The sequence below is a fragment of the Musa acuminata genome, chromosome BXJ2-7 (assembly GCF_036884655.1).
Source record: "Musa acuminata AAA Group cultivar baxijiao chromosome BXJ2-7, Cavendish_Baxijiao_AAA, whole genome shotgun sequence".
Taxonomy (NCBI): domain Eukaryota; kingdom Viridiplantae; phylum Streptophyta; class Magnoliopsida; order Zingiberales; family Musaceae; genus Musa; species Musa acuminata.
In genome coordinates this window covers 34,106,210-34,125,128 of record NC_088344.1, presented here as the reverse complement: position 1 = coordinate 34,125,128, position 18,919 = coordinate 34,106,210, and the positions used below count along the sequence as shown (strand labels likewise).

General features: G+C 38.2%; 3 protein-coding genes and 1 long non-coding RNA gene across 11 annotated transcripts; 1 reads left to right on the top strand and 3 right to left on the bottom strand.

Moving 5' to 3' along the window:
* Positions 1-327: 327 nt before the first annotated feature.
* LOC135617730 (thioredoxin H4-1-like) lies at positions 328-3,937 on the bottom strand. Of its 4 annotated transcripts, XM_065118261.1 has the most exons (6): positions 3,792-3,937; positions 2,799-2,965; positions 2,481-2,541; positions 1,795-1,905; positions 1,235-1,357; positions 328-805 (listed from the first exon to the last, which is right to left on the bottom strand). In XM_065118261.1, exons 3-6 carry the CDS (start codon positions 2,499-2,501, stop codon positions 632-634), a joined length of 429 nt encoding a protein of 142 aa, XP_064974333.1. In that variant the 5' UTR covers positions 2,502-2,541; positions 2,799-2,965; positions 3,792-3,937; the 3' UTR covers positions 328-631. The 4 variants fall into 4 exon arrangements, with proteins under 4 accessions (XP_064974333.1, XP_064974331.1, XP_064974332.1 ...); XM_065118259.1 differs by lacking the exon at positions 2,481-2,541; XM_065118260.1 differs by lacking the exon at positions 2,481-2,541 and having other exon boundaries at positions 2,799-2,962.
* A 367-nt stretch (positions 3,938-4,304) lies between these two features.
* Positions 4,305-8,457, top strand: LOC135617729 (uncharacterized). The gene is made up of 3 exons (XR_010488829.1): positions 4,305-4,486; positions 7,757-8,168; positions 8,238-8,457. It is a non-coding gene; the product is annotated as an uncharacterized LOC135617729 (long non-coding RNA).
* LOC135617727 (probable inactive receptor kinase At5g58300) lies at positions 4,740-15,611 on the bottom strand. 5 transcript variants are annotated; one of them, XR_010488828.1, is made up of 6 exons: positions 15,122-15,611; positions 14,897-15,030; positions 14,717-14,812; positions 12,437-13,777; positions 10,905-11,573; positions 10,604-10,710 (listed from the first exon to the last, which is right to left on the bottom strand). XR_010488828.1 is itself a non-coding variant. In XM_065118257.1 (3 exons), exons 1-3 carry the CDS (start codon positions 14,374-14,376, stop codon positions 10,966-10,968), a joined length of 1,977 nt encoding a protein of 658 aa, XP_064974329.1. In that variant the 5' UTR covers positions 14,377-14,602; the 3' UTR covers positions 10,742-10,965. The 5 variants fall into 5 exon arrangements, 1 of the variants encoding a protein (XP_064974329.1); XR_010488827.1 differs by having other exon boundaries at positions 14,897-15,611; XR_010488826.1 differs by lacking the exons at positions 10,604-10,710; positions 14,717-14,812; positions 14,897-15,030; positions 15,122-15,611 and adding exons at positions 4,740-5,087; positions 14,349-14,602.
* LOC135617728 (pathogenesis-related genes transcriptional activator PTI6-like) lies at positions 8,749-10,464 on the bottom strand. Its single transcript, XM_065118258.1, has one exon. It carries the CDS (start codon positions 9,806-9,808, stop codon positions 9,062-9,064), a length of 747 nt encoding a protein of 248 aa, XP_064974330.1. The 5' UTR covers positions 9,809-10,464; the 3' UTR covers positions 8,749-9,061.
* Positions 15,612-18,919: the final 3,308 nt, after the last annotated feature.

Genomic DNA, 18,919 nt, shown 5'->3' with positions numbered 1-18,919 from the left:
ATTCGATCTTCTATCTTTTTATTCTCCTCAGTCACAAATAATTTAAAAATGTTCTAATTTAATTTTAAAAATATTTAAAAATTGAAGTTCATGAAAAAAAAATGGTTTTAGATAATTTTTTTTAATAGAGGAACACCATATGGTAAAAACTAAATATTCGAGAATTTTCTAGTAAATTACTCCAGATATATATTTTTTGTTTTGGTTTATGGGCCATCCATGCAAGCCTCAAACATACCACTAACAATTAGCATATACATTGTCATGGATTCCAAACACAACTACCAACATTGAGTGTGTCTACCATCACCACAAACAACACTGATCTTTCACCTCACAGTGCACATCATGTCTTTATTGCAGCATCTTCCATAGCCATTTGTTTTTTACATTCATTTTTTGGTGCATTACAACACTCAGAAAGTTGATACAATTGCTTGATAGATCTCAAGGGAGCCCGACAAGTGGTTGACGAAGACATCTAACAACCATCACAAGATAAAATCTCAGGTTATTGTATCATCGACCAGTACTGATGTATCCTATTTGTTTGGTCTCTGCTAGAATGCAAACAACAATATGATGTCAATTATGTTTTGTGGTCAGGGCAAATGGCACAACACTTGATACGCTAATGTAGGTCTGACTCGTGTGATCTCTCGTGGTTAATGGATCCATTAACAAACTCAATTAATTTCTTCTCGAGCTCCATATTTTCTGAACCGACGAGCTTGTCCAACTTCTGCCCATCCTCGAGGAAAAAGAATGTTGGAGTTGCTTGGATATCCCATGATGCCGAAAAATCCTGTCAAGAACCAAACACAGTCTTATACCAATTTTATGTGCTCTTTTTTCCGATCTATGACTGGCATTAGGTATAAAACTTGGAATAGTTCAACCAATATGAAGCACGCTATTGAGATATTTCTATTAAGAACTGATTAATGTTTCCCATTTATCAATTATATGTAGCAAATAGATAAGAAGCATTTTTAATTAAATAAACTGATGATAATGTTGGAATTCTAAATTTTAATCACCAAAGACAAAAATATGCATGAAGAGACTTCATGCAAAAAAATCAGCTAGACAAGAAGCAATAAGACCACATCAGAGAACACATCAAACTGATTTAAATGGCACAGTAGGCGATCATTGAATTTTTACAAAAACACCACCGTTTTCACCAATTGAAAAAAAAATAAAGATACTTAAAATGAAGGAAAGTACTCACTGAGAGTTGATCGACATCAATTGCCAAGAAAATAAATGTAGGGTATTTTGCAGATAGTTCGGCAAAAAAAGGTGCAATCACTCGACACGGATCACACCAAGCAGAGCTGAAATTCACTATGACCTGTCAACAGTAAATAAAACTACATGGCATGAGATGATCAGGAATTAAAGAAAACCAGCAAAGTAACAGTAGTTGGATTAAAAAGATAACATTTGCATCTCTCTTTATCAACATGAGAGACTGATGCAAGAGGATCTATCTTTTAATTGTAAACTGTGGTTTTATTAGGCCATAACATCCAAGTGCTTGCTAGCATCCGTTGTCCTTTATTTGTCTGATGATGTCTAATAGAATAGTTTTAGGAATTCAATCGAGGGATACAGCAATGATGTTCTCGCATATAAATAACACTTTAAAAAACACAACAAAAACAACAAGGCAATCCTTGTTACAAGCCCCAGGATTTATCTTGGAACAAAAACAATGATGACACAATAACATTGGTCAAGATATACTATATATGCACCAGGGTGGTTATGAGTAATTAGACTACTTACCATCTTGCCATCCTTCTTTGCTTCTGATATCTTTTCATCCCATTGCTCTTTATTAAATATCTTATCAACATTTGCTCCATAGAATATCCCATCATCAATTACAGCTGCTTTCTTAAACACAGAAATTATGTTATAAGTGGCTTCAACAAGGCTATCAGGAAACAACAACCATATTGCTTCAAGTACTGAGAATAATAATTCCATATTGACTAAAGTCAATCATACTTTCTAGTTTCTAAACATATAGTAAAAGTTTGATTGCGTTTAAAACAGCGTCAATGGACCAAACTATTATATCATGCTCACACACACACAGATAGCTAGAAAAAACCAGAAATTCTAGCTTCAATATCATCTTCAAAACCACAAGTATTGTCATTTCTAGTTTTAGATCTACTTATGTGTGGCACTTGCAAGCTTTATTTAGTGTTTTTATTCCATCATCAACATGACAAATTTAAGTAAAACACTTAAGTTGTGCATAAAATAGCTAGAAAGCTAAAATTGAACTCTGTTTTTTTTATTAAACTCTAAAATAAAAAAAAGAAACACATAGGAAAACAAAAGAGCCATGCAAGTTGACATAGTAAATCAAACAAAAACCATAAATTCCTTAACATATTGAACTCCTTTTTTATTAAACTCTAAAATAAAGTTGACATATTGTTGTAGTAAGAAACACTAACCTTTTCCATGCAATTACCCATTCTATTCAATAGTATAAGACAATGGGTTCACTTATTTTTGCTGTAAAAAAAAAGAGCACATTCATTAGAAAATGAAAAAAACAACTTAATGCACGAAAGTGGTAGCATGTTCTAGTGATCCATCTAGGCCATAAGAAATTGGCCTAATTAATAAAAAAAGAAGCCATACAGGTAATCAGCAACAAAAGAAATCACACCAAGTAATTTTCAAATATAATTGAGTAGGATAATTTATCTATCATAGTCCACGTGTGAGGACAAAATTAAGCTGTGGATGAGTTCTGAATGTTATATTACCTCGTTATTTGCAGACCCAAAAGAGAATACTAGTAACACTCTCTGCTTACTGTAAATATTTCTAATGTACCATGCCTTCATTCTGAATGGGTCATTCTTCCGTGGGTCAATTCCTACTCTCTTTTTCTTGCATGTCTTCTTGGCTACCGAACGATGGTCTAGTTCTTCTATAATAAAGATCCAATCAGACATTTGCAGGTCCAATGAAAGAAAAATCATATATATTTTTTTCAAATACTGTAGAAATAGAATGACCATGAAAACATATGCATTATAGAATCCTACACCTGTCGTGCTACAGTTCTTGCAGGTATAACATGTATTTAGCATCCACTTATGACTAATATTATCCCATGTACCTATGATGGCATACATGATGCGACACAATTAATTCTTAATATACTTATGCGGGCCAGTCGGTTTTCATATCATTTATCATGCTAACCATCACTCAGATAGCAAACAACAACATGGAAGATAAAACCCCTTTCTATTAAAATAATATAATCCCTAGAACAGTAGCAGATTACTTGGAGATAGACCTTCAATGAACAGGAGAAAATGTTCCTTCGTCAAACCTTACAATTGATGCCAATTATGATTAAGATGAGCTATTACATTTTCAATATTAAGAAGAGGAGTTTACCAAAAACCGAGAATATGCACCATTCTCTGATTTCTAGCAAACAAATCGAGTACAGACTAAATTTATTCAAGAGAAGGACATCCCACAAAGACCAATCATGTAATAGTTCAATTACTCATCACAACATTCCAGGTCCTATAATAAGAAACTATAAGAATCATTGATTGCTGTTGGATATAATCCAAAAAGTTTGAAATTTGAAAAGTAGATCTAATGTTCTCGAACGATTAGGCCAGGAAGAAGAGCTTTTGATTAAGATATAGTCATGCAATAGAGCTTTCAAGAAATACATGAGAGCCCTAATCAGAAGAAAACATGCCAGATCCAGACCAATACAAACATATAACCTTTCGAAGGAGCCTCGTCTTGTCAGCCAAATGATGAGAACACGAGGACTAGCCGGAAGAGGGAAACAGGGGTTTTGGGTGAGACATGAAGGCCGGCAATGGCGATTCCGAGGGTATCGGCAATCACAAAGAACTTATGGGCATGGCCGCGGTATATATATATATATATATATATATATATATATATATATATATATAGATGAGGATTACGAGGAAACGAGATCATGAAATGACATAATTACCCCTTCCTCGCACCATTAATATATTAGAAGGGGGTTAATTTGGTCTTTATATTGATTTGGGCTTTGATTTAGGACCAAATAATGGATCTTAACTATGCTTTCGTCAATCTTATCGGATCGAGCTACGCACTAGATGTATACCCGATAACAAGAACAAATGAGATGCGAATCAGAATCCGCCCCTCTAGATTTATACCCGATAACGAGAACAAAGGCGATGCGGATCAGAATCCGCCCCTTCCTACATATATTTATACCCGATAACGTGTAGAAATCCAATACTATCGCTCGTTCTCCCTTTCTCGCCTCCAAATCCGGACCCCTTCCCCTTGCCGCCTTCCCCGGCCGAGTACGCCATGTCTAACCCTACGGCTGCCTCTGGATCCCGGCTTCGCGCTGGCGCATGCTCGTCCCCTCAGAGACCACTTGCCTCGATTTTTCATCCTTCATTAGGTACATGTTCCCAGTCTTCTGGAGTGGTTGTGTTGATCTTGCTTATTTAGATCCTTTTGCGATGTAGTTTTTATTGCAGTTCTGTTCGATGTATCATGAGAGTATACACCTTTGTGTGTGGATGCGGCAATTTTTTGAGGTCTTTGGCTGTTCTGAAGGTCTAATGAATAACCTAATTCGAATATTCACCATTACATCTGCTATTTGAGGTACTATTTTGCTCCCTACACTGAAGGAAAAGGATGAAGAAGGATGTTATTTAGTGAAGATGTAACTAATAGATTAAGGTGTCTTCAAGATCATTCTGATCTTACTTACTGGCTTAGCTTTATGCAAGAATAAATCTCACCACAAGCTAGCTGGAATAATTTTATAACACTTTATGTCGGCAAATTCATGACATTCTTCCCCTACATATGCCTGTTCAAATTTGCTTTGACATGGAGTGGATATTTGGTCGGACACCATTGTACTCGAACTCTGCATCATGTGCATGCTAATCTTTACTTTCCTTCATTTAAGCACTTCAATATGCAATCAACTGCTTTACCTCCAGCCTATAAGACACCTGCATTTTCCTCTTCCCATTTGCACAGACTCTCTGTAAACATGTTAATAGACAACTATTCAAATTCAAAAATGTTCTAACAAAAATGATAGTTGGTTTTATTGGTTGCAATTATTTGGGAAACTTATTAGCTCAAATTTAAGTATACTGATTGACAGAGAAATACAATCATGTATATATAGTTGTGCAATACAAAGTTAAGTATTACATTTTTTTAGCTTTGTCTTTATCTTCATATGTTGACGATGTCCATAATCTTGAGAGAGTAGTCTTAGGGTTCTTATTGTACAATCATGTATGTATACTTGTGCAATACAAAGTTAAGTATTACATTTTTTTTAACATGTCTTTATCATCATATGTTAACTTCATATTTTTCCATCTGTATTCGTGTTCTTATTGTAGAACTTTTGTTTAATCTCGTTCTCGATCATTTGATCAAGTTCAAGTGTGGAGTCCGTGATGTATCATATGAAAGTACATCATTTTGCCTTTGGATCTCATGAGTCATGAGTATACTTTGTTTGTTTTCTTATACACCCTTGGGTTTCTAGGGTGAAATGAAAATGTATGATTTGTGAAAGTTGCCGCCAGGGAGTGCCTTCTCATATACTGGTACCATACCTGTCTCTAGGCAGACTTATACATACGGTGCACAATCCCATGTCAGTGTGCGATATGGGTGACTATGACAAAATGTAAAAATCTTGAGAAATTAAAGCAAAATGACAAATAAAAACAGAAATACCATTCTAGCATGCCGCTTTACCCACAAAAAGAAAGAAAAATGACGAGAAAAGCTACAAGGAGAAAACAAAAAAGAAAATGACAAAAACAACATGAAACGGGCCCATGTACAGTCTGTTCAATGGGAAAACAAGTGAGAAGATGAAAAGCAGAAAATATTTTCATGGTGTGGGTTGATGATGGTTTGCATTCGTTGGGGGGATTGTGGTGGACACCTGCTGGTGCCCAGATCTATTGAGATTTTGAAGGTTTTCTCTTTGTGGCTTTTGTTAAGAAATGGAGAGAGCTTAGCTAGCCAGTGGAAGGGGAGAGGCTGGTCAGTGTTGTTTGTGGAAGAGATGATGCTGGGAGGTGGTTGGTTATGTCCTGTTTATAAATAAACATAAAAAGGAGCTTTAGTTCTACCAGTATGTACACCAAGACCCTGATTCACTGGAAAAGGCTGCTCTGCAACTGATAAGTGTGGAGATGGAGTATGGTCTGGTGAATCACCAATATATAGCAGAATGGAAATACTTGGTTGTTGCAGCTGGTAAAACCTTTCACCATTTTTACCAGCTTCTTGACCATCATTCCCATCATAATACCCTACATACTTAATCAAAATGATTTGCCATGAATTGTGGAAGCATCCCAAATTTAGATAAGTGAAGAACTTTTTTTTTTTCTTTTTACATGATTTTTAGTAAGCTATCTATGGCAAATTGCCAATATGTGTAAATAAGGCATTAGCCTATTCCTATGTAACACATGATAAACAGTATTTTGAGCGACTTAATGAATGTGGAATCACCCTAGTTATTTGAGATTGTCGATGGAGGAAAACAGCTAATTCATTCAGCATAAATTGGAGTTGTGAAATATGGTCCAAAAAATGGTTTGCTTATGAGGTCATAAAATGTGTTAAGATAGACTGTGATGTATGACTTGAAGAAAAGACATGAATGATTAATTCACAAGTAGGATTTGCATATGAATTCCCGAGGAATCATAGTTCTCCATTGAAGTGTATACAATTGTGCATGAGAATGGATCATGAGGAATCGATGTACATTGTGCAATGACTAGGAAAAATCTTGTTCAACCGTGGATAATCGACATCCACTTATTTGACGGTTGTTCCTTTGGTTTCTGTGTGTAACGTCTTTTTTAGGTTGGAAAATATACTTTCATGTAGCTAATCAAAATTATGCTCAGCAAAGGTCGAACTTGATATCCGTCCCTATTATTCCACATTCTCAGTAGGAAGGTTAAGTAGTTGACACCAAGGTAATATCAACATGGATCTTCGTGGAACACTCACTAAGGACCTTCTTGTGACGCATTCCATCCAAACAGATGCAAGAACTAAATACTCCTAATCAACCAAACTATTTTATGGGTATGGAAATTCTTCATATAGCAAAGCTTTTCTTCCATAAGCTAAGAAACAAATGGATGAATCTTTTGGCTTATAGAAGGGCTTCTTTTAGAAATAAAGGCCTCATCAATTTGACTAAACTTTTAATACCACAAAGTTCCCTAATGCTGCTTCAATCCATGGTAATCGCATGTTGTAGAAGTATGTTATTAGTGGACTTGCTTTAAATGTCATCGCCATGTGATTTCGGAAACTGCAAAACCTTATTTGAAACATCTACTCCGAAATTTTTTTTCTCCCTTCTTCTTTACTAGTTTCATCTTGGGAATGTCATGTCTGTATTATTATCTCAAATGGGACCATGATTGGTACTAGTTCATTAAGTGAATGATCATTTCAAACTTTTAACTCCTATCGAAATGAGATTAATCAGTGAAGTTATCTACTGATCTGTATATCATGCAATCTACCTAACACTCTCTCTGCCTTTCACATCATCAACTAGCTCATAAATAGACATCAAAATTCAATTACTTTCATAGAACATGAGACCTGATTTGGTCTAACTGCATCTCGTTTCATGCTTACTGCCCAGGAACAGTAGTATTGGACGGGGGAGAAAAGTCTTCTTTGTGAAACTACAAGTACTGTAACACAGTGGTCCTCTTCCGAAGCTTTACAAGAAACATGCACATCGTTGTGGTTCAGGAACCCCTTTCAACTTTGTGAATCGCCAATGCTTTTCGAGTGGTGGGTTCTGCTGCTGTTGCTTGATTATTTCTTCAGTCCAAGTCCGTGAATGTGCTGCAAAAGAGAGGACGCTTTGGGCCTACCCACATGACTTGCTTGAGCGAGGCCAAGCGGCGCCTTCTCCGGCAAGCATGCCTGCGGCGATGCGGCTTCTTCCGAGTTCCCATCTCAGTTCACTTATGGTTGGTGTGCCATTTACTTTCCCTCCTCCCACTCCTCCGCAGTACAACTTTTCTCCAGAAGATGTTGGCTTCCAGGTTACGTCTCCGACATGTACCCTTATTATTGTCTGCGACAAGGCTGACCCCTTCTCTTAATCTTTTCAGCACAGAGAGATCTACCGTTTGTCGTCCCCAGATGTACCTAATGAACGATATAGATTTGCTGCTGCTGCTGCTGCAGATTTGTCACCATCTTCGACGACAACACAGTACTAATTGATACATCCCCCTAGATTGGGCTTATTTAACCCCATTCAGATCCTTGGTCTAAAGCTTAGTTGATGATCTGTATAAATTTCCTGATGTAAATATATTTTCATTGAGACAATATTACTATCTTATTTCAACACTTTTTTATTATATCATCTAATATTATTATTTGGCTGGTGCATATCAGCAGGGTGGAAACACGCAAGAATAAATGGGGCCACGGGATACCTACCCAATCATGATGGGTCCGGCGAGATCGCAGCCACCGGGGTGGCATTACAAGTATCTCGCCACATGTCGCTCTTACACCTTCCCCTTTGCCCCCACATGGTCTACTTTTCTCCACGTGCCCGTTGACCCGATACGTTACCCTCAGAAAAGTCGCGTGCCCAATTTATATCTACCATTTCAACCTTCAATCCATTATTTTCTCACATGCCATTCTCAAAAATAAGAAAATACAAGAAAAAATCACCAGCAAACAAGCAAAACTGTGACACGTCACAAGCTTAGATTCCAAGAAAAGCTCCATCTACTCTACGCTCACTCTCTCTTTCACGCTTCACTCAAATAACTGCTCCTCCATGTTTTGTTCCCCGAACATGACAAAAACAAAAACATTAATAGTACATAAAAATAATTTAAGCTATAAGCAACTCGTGAAAGGACGACACTACCCCTGTGAACAATACTGCCCGGGACCCGTAACAGTCCATCCGCTAGGAGAAATCCTCGGCGTCGAAGTCGCCGAACTCCGCCTGCAACAATCGACGCGTCGGGCGGCAGTACTCCGTGAAGAATAGCGGGGACGCGTCCGCTCCGAACCCGAAGGGGTCGACTTCCTCGTTGCCGGTATAGTCGAACGGCGCCCACTCGTCGCCGTAATGGAGCACTGACGTCGGAGAGGAGCGCGCCGCGGTCACGCCGTCGCCGCCTCCTCCACTGACTTCGCACTTCGCTTCTTCTTCCTCGGTCGTCTGTGCCGCCGGTCTCGCGGCCGGGAAGTTGGTCACCGCCTTCGAGCCTTTCAGCCGCACGGCGGCCATGTCATACACCGTGGCCGCCTCCTCGGCCGTGTCGAACGTCCCGAGCCAGACCCGCTTCCGCTGGCGCGGGTCGCGGATCTCGGCGGCCCATCGGCCCCACGGCCGCCGCCGCACCCCGCGGAACTTCCTCCTCCCGCTCTCCCCTCCTCTCGCCGCCGTCTCCTTCCTCGTCACCGCCGCCCTCCGCCGCGGCACGGGAACCACCTCGATCCCGATCTCGTGCACCTGCCGCCTAACAAGCCGGCGGGCGCCACACTCTCCGTCACTCGACGACGAATCGGTAGCATCCACATCATCGAAGTGGATCCGGACGACCCTCTTACGGTATTCTGATCCCCGGTAAGCCGCTCTCTTCGGCAGGATCGTCTTCCTCGTCTTGACGACGTGCTCAGAAAACTTCAACTCCTCCCGGCGATCCATCGCAGACCGAACCTCTCTCTCTCTCTCTCTCTATATCTCTACAAGCCGCAAATCATCCCAAAAAGGAAGAGCAAAGCCATGGATTCCGATTCGACCAAAAAGAGGGACACTCGTTTCTCCTCCTCCTTTCCACTCACACAAACCTCTTAAAACATGAAAAGACGGATGTGGAGTCGGATCAAAAGGGTAGGGTTTTAGCGAGGGGTTTGCGTCTCGATCCAACGCGGGAAAAAAAGTGACGGGGAAGGGGGGGCGTCATTTAAGCTTTTTACCCAACATCCAACCACCGTCTTCCTCTGTGTCGTTTTGATATTACCATTTTGTCCTCGCACAGCTGGCTTCCGATCACAAGCGTCAGGCTCCCGCAACGGACGGCTCCGATTACATCGATGTGATCTCGCACCATTTTGGCACCCAAAATATGTTGGCAAGCGATGAGCCGTCCGATGGGCAACCAACGGTGACGGCTAGCTAGCTTTGGTCAAAACACGCTTAGCTCTTTCTTTTGTTTTTCGAAAGACGCACGTGATCGCGACACCTGTCTTAGTCCGCAAAATAAGAAAAAGGAGACCGCAGCAGTACGAGATTCGCGTTTGACTGCTTCTCTCCCATTAATCCGTTGGGAGGTCTTCTTTCTGATCAAAGATAAACCAACATATGTGCATGTGATACCATTAATGACAATTTGACTTACTGGAATAATTGATTTAAGTCTAATTACTAATCTAAAACGTTTAAACTCAAGTTAACGAGAATACACTCATCAAATACTTAAATACTAAGTTTTCGACTAACCTCAAATACTAACTCAGACTTTGACCAGGCGTTGACCAACTATAGCTGGTTCATGCAAATGCCTTGTATTGGTGAGATAAGAGGATCAACTGCATAAGGAGAGGTTCCTACTTGTAGGAGAAAAATATCAAGCACATGTTCATGGCATGAAAAGGATAAATTGAATGGCTAAAAATCGACAACATAGCATACAAGTAAATGTAAAAACAATTAGAGATTAGCTTGGAGCAAACTTGGGCATGCAAGAAATCTATCAATTTTGAACAATAAATGACTTGCAGAATAAGATCTGTTGCCATACCTAACGTATAAATGGGCTGCATTGTGCTTCATGTGCCTGCTTGTGGCGTTTGGACACACTATCATCTTGGCTTCTCGGAGGATGGTCTGTTCTCCGAGTCGGAGTGCTGAATGTCCTCGATCATTCTGATCACCTCCTCCATTTTCGGTCGTTGATCTGGAGCTTTTGAAACACATGCCATCGCAATCTGAAGCATCTGAACCATTTCTTCCTCGACGTGCGGATACCTCATCAACTCTACATCAAAAACTTCAGCAGTCCACTCTTCTCGAACCACAGATTGGACCCATCTTGGTAGATCAGCAACATCATCACGTCCTGGAGACTGAAGTGGAGCTTTTCCCGTGAGCATCTCAAGTAGCAAGACACCAAAGCTGTAGACATCAGATTTCTGGGTATATTTTCTAGTCTCGATGACTTCGGGTGCACGGTAGCCCACTACAATTCTGGATGGGGTTGCTGCAGAGTTCATGAGTGGTGCAAGGCCATAATCACAGACACAAGCATCAAGTTCCTGAGTCAGGAGTATGTTATTGGATTTAATATCTCCATGAATGAACTTTCCACTGCCATCAATGTGAATGCAACCGATGCCACGTGCTGCTCCAAGAGAAACCTTTATCCTCGACTCCCAGTCCAAGGGAGTTTTTCCAGCTCCCCCCTTATTCCCTGCCATTGAAATCAGGCAAAGCTATCAGGATATATATCCCAAATAAACAAACTTCACATGTACTAAGAGTGATAGATGTAATTTATGATACTTCGAGGCTAAAACAGAGCGACTTTGCTCCAATTCATCTCATACAGAATGCTGCCTACCAAGGAGTAAGAATTCATTCGGAATCTAGTAGAGACGGACTTCAGAACAAACTATACTAGGAGACATTTTAATTGATCTTATTAGAATTTTAATAAAGATCATAGCCAAATAATATGGGCAAGTAGCAAAGAGTACAATTTATCTTCTTTAGCTAGAACTTTTGCCTTACATTGCCAAACTACCATAAAATGAAAACCTATTCAGTCCTTTTGTCTCTAGTAAACTTGAAGTACATTTTGGAAGTTCTGGGTTTGGATGCTGGAGACATGGACCCCCTTGATAAGGTTGTTAATTTGTTTCTGGAACATGTTGTAAGATGCCTACATATGAGGTCTTATGTCTTCTTGACTTGAAAACTCGAGAATTCAGTGGAAACAATCATCATCTTGACTTGAAAGACAACGCACATATCTTTTGTGCCACATCTATGTTGCCATATGCAAGATAAGGCGAGACCATTAAATACTTTAGTTTAAGACTATATTGAAAATTAATTACCAACTTTATTGGCAATGATGTTTAATTGCTGCAGATGAAACACATGTCTACTTACAAAGCCTCCAAGTTTTGCAATTCCATGTCCAGAACATCATCCATTAATGCCTAATATATTTAACTGCCTATAATTACATCAATAGTTATTCCTGATGGTAATGCCTTCAATGACTTAGTTGCATGACAACAGAAGAAATGTAGAGTTTGTGAAACATACCATGCAAGAGGGAGGATAAATTGCCAGAAGGGAAATAATCATATATTAGAAGCTTCTCATCCTTGGAGTAGTAATAAGCTCTAAGTGGCAATACATTGGGGTGTGGCCTGACACTTCCTATCATTTCCATCTGCTGTTCAAACTCTCTCTTTCCGATGATTACTTCCTTCAACCTCTTCACTACAACTGTTGTACCATCTTCTAGAACAGCTTTATATGTGGTCCCATGACTTCCCTTCCCAAGAACTTCAGCAGAAGCTCTTAACAAATCTTCCAAATCAAAATTATAAGAACATCCCTCAAAGAAAACCAATTTATTCTTCTCGGCCTCTTGAACACTACTGCTGTACTCCTCCTTAGGTTTCTCGCTTCTTCCACCAAGAGAACCCTTGCCTTTTGATTCACCACTGCCTTGCCTACGTTTCCTCTTGGAAAAGCATACCAAAATTAAAACAATGAGTAGAAGCAGAAGAGCTGATCCACCAGCAGCAATTGCAATGATGACTCCCGTACTTATTTTTTTCCAAAAGCTTCTTTTGGGTTTTGTAGGGGCTTCTGCTGGGAAGGGTGGAGAGGAGGGAGGAACTCCAAAGCATTGGGCTAAAGGAGTCCCACAGAGGAAAGGGTTACCCAAGAAAGACTCCACTGGGAACTTTTGAAGTGAAATTGGTATGGGGCCACTGAGGTTGTTATAACTCAGATTCAGACGTCTAAGCTTGGGCAGTTGAAGGTTAGGGATGGGTCCAGAAAGAGAATTGTTCTGGAGAAACAATGCGGTAAGAAGAGTAAGGTTTTGGACTGTCAATGGAATTTCACCGACGAACAAATTATAGGAGAGATCAAGAAATGTTAGGTTGGAAGAGAGCAAATCAGGTACAATTCCAGATAAATTATTATGTTGAAGGTACAAAGAATGCAAAGAAGGAATTGATGGGACATCTGGAGCAAGATTTAGAATAAGGCGGTTGGACCGAAGACTTAAGACTTCAAGGGCATCAAGTTTCCCAAGTGTATCAGAAGGAATCGAGCCAAAAAGGCCAACCGCTGGCAGCCGGAGAGTATGGACACGGGTCTTATCAGGTGTGCAAGTGACTCCAACCCAAGATGAACATATGGGGTTCTGGGAACTCCAGTTCAGTTTCCGGCCATGAGGGACTGAGGCAGCAAAGGCCAGGAGTGCTTCCTCATCAGAACTTAAGTCAGCAGTGGTAAGTGGTGGAAGGTATAACATGAGGTAAATAAAAGGAAGTGCTATGAAAAGCATAGAGTGACCCATTGGTAATAGTAAAAGAATGCAATGAACAATTTCCAGATTGTGCTTTAAGAGGCTATAATGTCCATCTGCACAGGAAAAAGAAGAAACAAAAGAAAGGGTAAGTACATGCCAATGACCTTAGCAACATGCAAGAAGAAGATGCTTGTAAGTGCTTTCTTCATCCAATAATTGTGAAAGGGAAAGTTGGGAGAAGATAGTGATAACATTCATCAATGATAAAAAGCAACAGACCCTCCTTTAACAGGAATAAGAATCTTCCTGGTGTTTACAAAATTCAAATTTCTCATCTTGCCACAAACCAAATTTCATCTACAAATTGGAAAGCAATCCAATGTTTCTGCAAGACTTTAATGATGACATCAACCACTTATTCCCTAGTAGCTGCTTCGAAGTGGACCACTTCGAGTGGCAGGCCTCTCCTAAAGGAGGCATGGTTTCTCATAATCTCATTTTCTATTACTTTCCTATACCTACAAAAAAATTACATGCTTGCGTTAACTGCTAAGCTGCTGCAATCTTTCCAAAGATTAACAACACGAGACTTGCACAAGAACCAAGATTTTTGAAGAGGATGAAAAAAACACCATTTTTTGTTTAAGAGAAAGAGCACTCGAGAGACTGAAGAAGCTCACCTACCTATAGCTAATGCAACCCACCACCACATTCTAATACACTGAAGTGGAACAGTACAAAAGGATCGCCTATCAAAAGAGACGACCTCTATACTTTTGAGACTCTAACCAAAGAAAAGGCAGAATCGAATTCATCTTTTCTCTTTATCTCCCTTTACCAACCAAGGACAAAAGGTTGAAGCTTTGGAGCAGGAAGACACTGAGGCAAGTATTCGGTGGCTGAACATTAGACAGCCTGGTGCAAGTTAGACCCACCCACTAAAGGACAGCACATAGATAAACAACTACTGAAAGGCATCCCGGAAGTATATGCTCGATTAAACCACTCATTCCAACTAAAAGAAACGCCAAAGATGTTGTTGCAGATCTCACCTGATTCAAAGAGGACAACCTTGGCTCCTCATATCCATCGATATTGGTCCAAGGATCCATCAATGCAGCTGCGGAAAGCTAAACTTCAAGAAATCCCTAAACAAGGGAAAGAAGGTTAAGTTAAAAAGAAGAGACTGTCGGCTAAAATCATGAATGTCAAACACTGAATAGGGAAATTACCTGCCATAGACCGTAGAGATTCGAACTTTCTCTGCACTAGAAATTGACAGCAGCTTCCGAGAGATGCAAGAAACCGAGATCCTACGGGGAACAAAAAGGCATTCTCCGACGAATTCGTCTCCAGGTGTCCAAAACTGCAGTTTCGGCTTACGAAACCAGAGTAATCGACGCGGAACTCGCGGCGACGAAGAAGAAGAGCGATTTCGAGGTCTTCAAGTCGGATACCTTGAGGCTCCACCGGAGCCCGCAGAGGAAACGAAGCTCCCCACCTCGAATGCCGTCGCCACGAGATGTCGGAATCGGACCGCCGAACCGTCAAAGCCCCGTCGCAGCTTGCGCCGATGCTGATTCCGAGAGAGAGAGAGAAAGAGAGAGAGAGAGAGAGAGAGAGAGCGAGAGGGGGAAGTGGCGGAGAATATAGGAAATGCGTTCGGGAGATATTTCTGAGAAAACCCTTTAACTTTAACTATATTTATCGACCGTTGGATTCTTGCATTTACGTACCTAACATTGACATTTTTGTTTCTCAAAGTCCCTATCATTAGCAATATAAAGGCGACGAATATATGCGTAAAAGCTCACATCAAAGATAATATTTTTAAATGTACTCCCTCAGAAAAAGCGTGGAAGGTCCAAAGGACCTGCAGGTGTCAAAGTCACGCAGATGTCGAGATTTACGCGAAAGGACACTATGCGCAGCAGCAGCACAGTCTCTTACCGGTTCGACACTACCCTTCCCGCCACCCCCCTTCCGATTGGATCGTGATGCGGCGCCCGCGCCTTGCTCGATCAAGAGTTTTCACTTTAAGCCAAATTAAGAGAGAGAGAGAGTGTGTGTCAAAATTTTCATCACACAGGCGCGTTGCCGTTGACCCTTGAGGGATGGGATGACCCTTCTGATCGGTTGCCATTCTGGGACGTGCAAGGCGACGTCAGACGGCACCGCCCCAAGCTCCCGGGACGAAACATATAACATATCTTCTTAGTATGAGCTCTCGGGACGGGACGTATGACGTAGAGCTCTGACTTGACGTGCTGTGTCGGCTGTGACGTGTTCATGCCGTCAAAATATATAGTATCACCTGTGTTGTTCACTCAACTAAAAAGAAAATAGTTGTTGAGATGATTAATTCATTGATGCAGTAATTATGCTGCAGGAATCAAAGAAACTATTGCTGGTGGTTAGTAACTCCGTCGAGCAGGTGTGTGCAGTAATTTTCATAAAGCAAATTTTGGTGTAGAGAAAGACATAATATTTCATTTCAGATTAGTTAATGATGCGAAAAGAAAATATAAGATAGAGAAAATTAAAAGAGAAAAAAAAGCGAGGGATTAAACTAATATTTTTTATCTTTTGTTGATAAGTCTTTATATATATATATATATATATATATATATATATATATATATGATAAAACTTATTTATTTATAGGAACATGAGAGTTATCAAGTTCAATTGTTGAGGATGCATTGTATGTAATCTATCTAATTTACTAGTGGTTTATTATTTTTATAATCTTTTATTTTATGATGATTTTTATCATCGTGTAATCTCTCCAGTTTTACTAAAATTTAAAGTTTATAATTATTTTCATCCATGTGATTATGAGAAAGGTTTAAGTCCTCCTTTTTAATCAAATTTAATTCTCTTAACATCTTCTTAAACTTAATTTATTTTTATCACATATTCCGAGTGATGTCTTCATCATCAAAAATATGTTAGGTTTAGTGAAAATATTTATAGCTTGATCATCGAATTTGATGTAGTTCAATTAAACTTCCTCATCCTTGATTTTATCTCGAATAAAATGGTAATTAAAGTCAATATGTTTGTTTTGTTCATGGAAGACCAGGTTCTTGGTCAATGTAAATACTAACTTGTTATCAACATTTTTCTTTGTAACTTGATCTTGTGAATAATTAACTTCGTTCAAAAGCTTTTTTAGTCATATAGCATGACATACACATGATAATACCACTATATATTTCATTTCATATGTTTATAATAAGATTGTTTCTTAGAATATCAATCGAGAACAATGTCGCCTATATAAAAATAAAATCGGTTATACTTTTTCAATCTTCTAGCCAACAAGTCAAAACTCATTAGAAAGTGAATATAGTAGACCATGAATTCTAGTACCTTTGATGTAGTGTACAATTTTTTAGCTGCTTTCGTGTATATCAACTTTGGTTCTTTTATAAATCAGCTTAATAATCCAATTTTATATAAAATATCTAATCTCATGCTAGTTATGTATCTCAACCTTCCCACTAAGCTTTTGAAATAGATTAAACCATTGTATATCCTCCTTTGTATATCCTTCTTGTAAAATGAAGATACATTCTTTATTTGGCTTCACTTTGATACAAGATAAATAAGTCATGAGTCCGATGTTGATTATTTTACATTTTTTTAACTATTATTTTGCTTGAATTCTTTAAACATAAGTAAGTTACTTCTAATAAAAATAAGATCATTTATATACAAGCAAATAACTAAGATATCTTTATTTTTTTTTACCTTCTGACAAATAGCACATTCATAAGGATATTGTTTATAATTATTTTGTTTGAAGTAGGCATAAATAACAAGTAGCACATTCATAAGGATATAGACATTCATAAGGTGCTTATTCTATGCATATTTTTTCTTTAAGAAAATTATTCAAAAATATGGATTTAATATATATTTAATAAATAAATTAATTATTTTATACAGTAATGAATATAATCAATCTAATAGTTTTCATTCATGAATATAATCAATCTAATAGTTTTCATTCAAGAAAACGGGGGCAAATACCTTATCATAGTTGATGCCAATTTTGTTGCTTACAATTCATTGCCATCAATTTAACTTTATGTATTTTTCTTGTAAACCCATTTCATACCAATAGAATTTTTTATATGAGACAATGATACTAGTTTTATTTTTAGACTTTTTATTTTTTAACAAACTGAGCTATCTTCTGATGATAATTGTATAGGAAAAAAGATGTTGACAATGATGATGGTGAAGTAATTTCAAACTTTATTTGCTTTTGTTCACTTTCATGCAACTCTTCGATATTCTTCTATCAATTCTATACATCTTCTTCATTAAACTCTACATCCTTAATTATAACAATCTTTGAATTATTATGATCAAATAATTTATACGCCTTAGATTTAGGATCATACTTAATGAAGATGAGTTTGAAACTCTTGTCCTCTAACTTGGTATTTTTTTGAAACATAGGATGCTTGGTTTTGTTCTGGTCATACATATTATGGAGTTTTGTTTTCCAAGCTTGATATAAGGCATCAATTTAGGATGTAGATGACACAAGCCATCTCTTCCCTCAAAACTCTAGCATATTTTTTTTGTCTTGATCATAATTTTCACCATGTTAAAAATCATCTGTGTTATATTCATTTTACAGATTTTTAAATGCTTTAGATGTGAATTCACTACCTCAATCAGAGTAGATGGTTTTGATGCAAAAGTCACTTTCATTCTCCATAAAAGTTTGGATCTTCTTGAATATAACAAAGACTTCTCATTTTTATTTCGAGAATAAACTTTAAGTTTTTCTTCTATAATCATCAATAGAAGTTAAAATTTAGTAATATTTATCAAAAGATGTTGTAGCAATAAGAGCATGAACATTGATGTGAATAAGTTGAAGCGGCTAATTTACTCTAAAATTTGTCTCATGCAAAAAACTTGTTCTTTATTGTTTGGCCAAAATAAGCTTTTTACATATTTGACCTGGGTATTGTATATAGAAAAAATTATTTATCCTTTTCTTTAGTGATAATATGTTGAAATATTTGAGGTTCAAGTATCCATGACCAGTCATTCATATAAGTTTTTAAACATTGTGTCACATCATAATTAATGGTTAAGATAAATAATATATTATTTGACGTCTCTAGTTGAGTAATTAAGTGATTTGTATTGATTTTAATAAAGAGTTATTTGTATTTCATATGAATATCATAATAATTTTCTAATATTTGTTTAAGACTACAAAAATT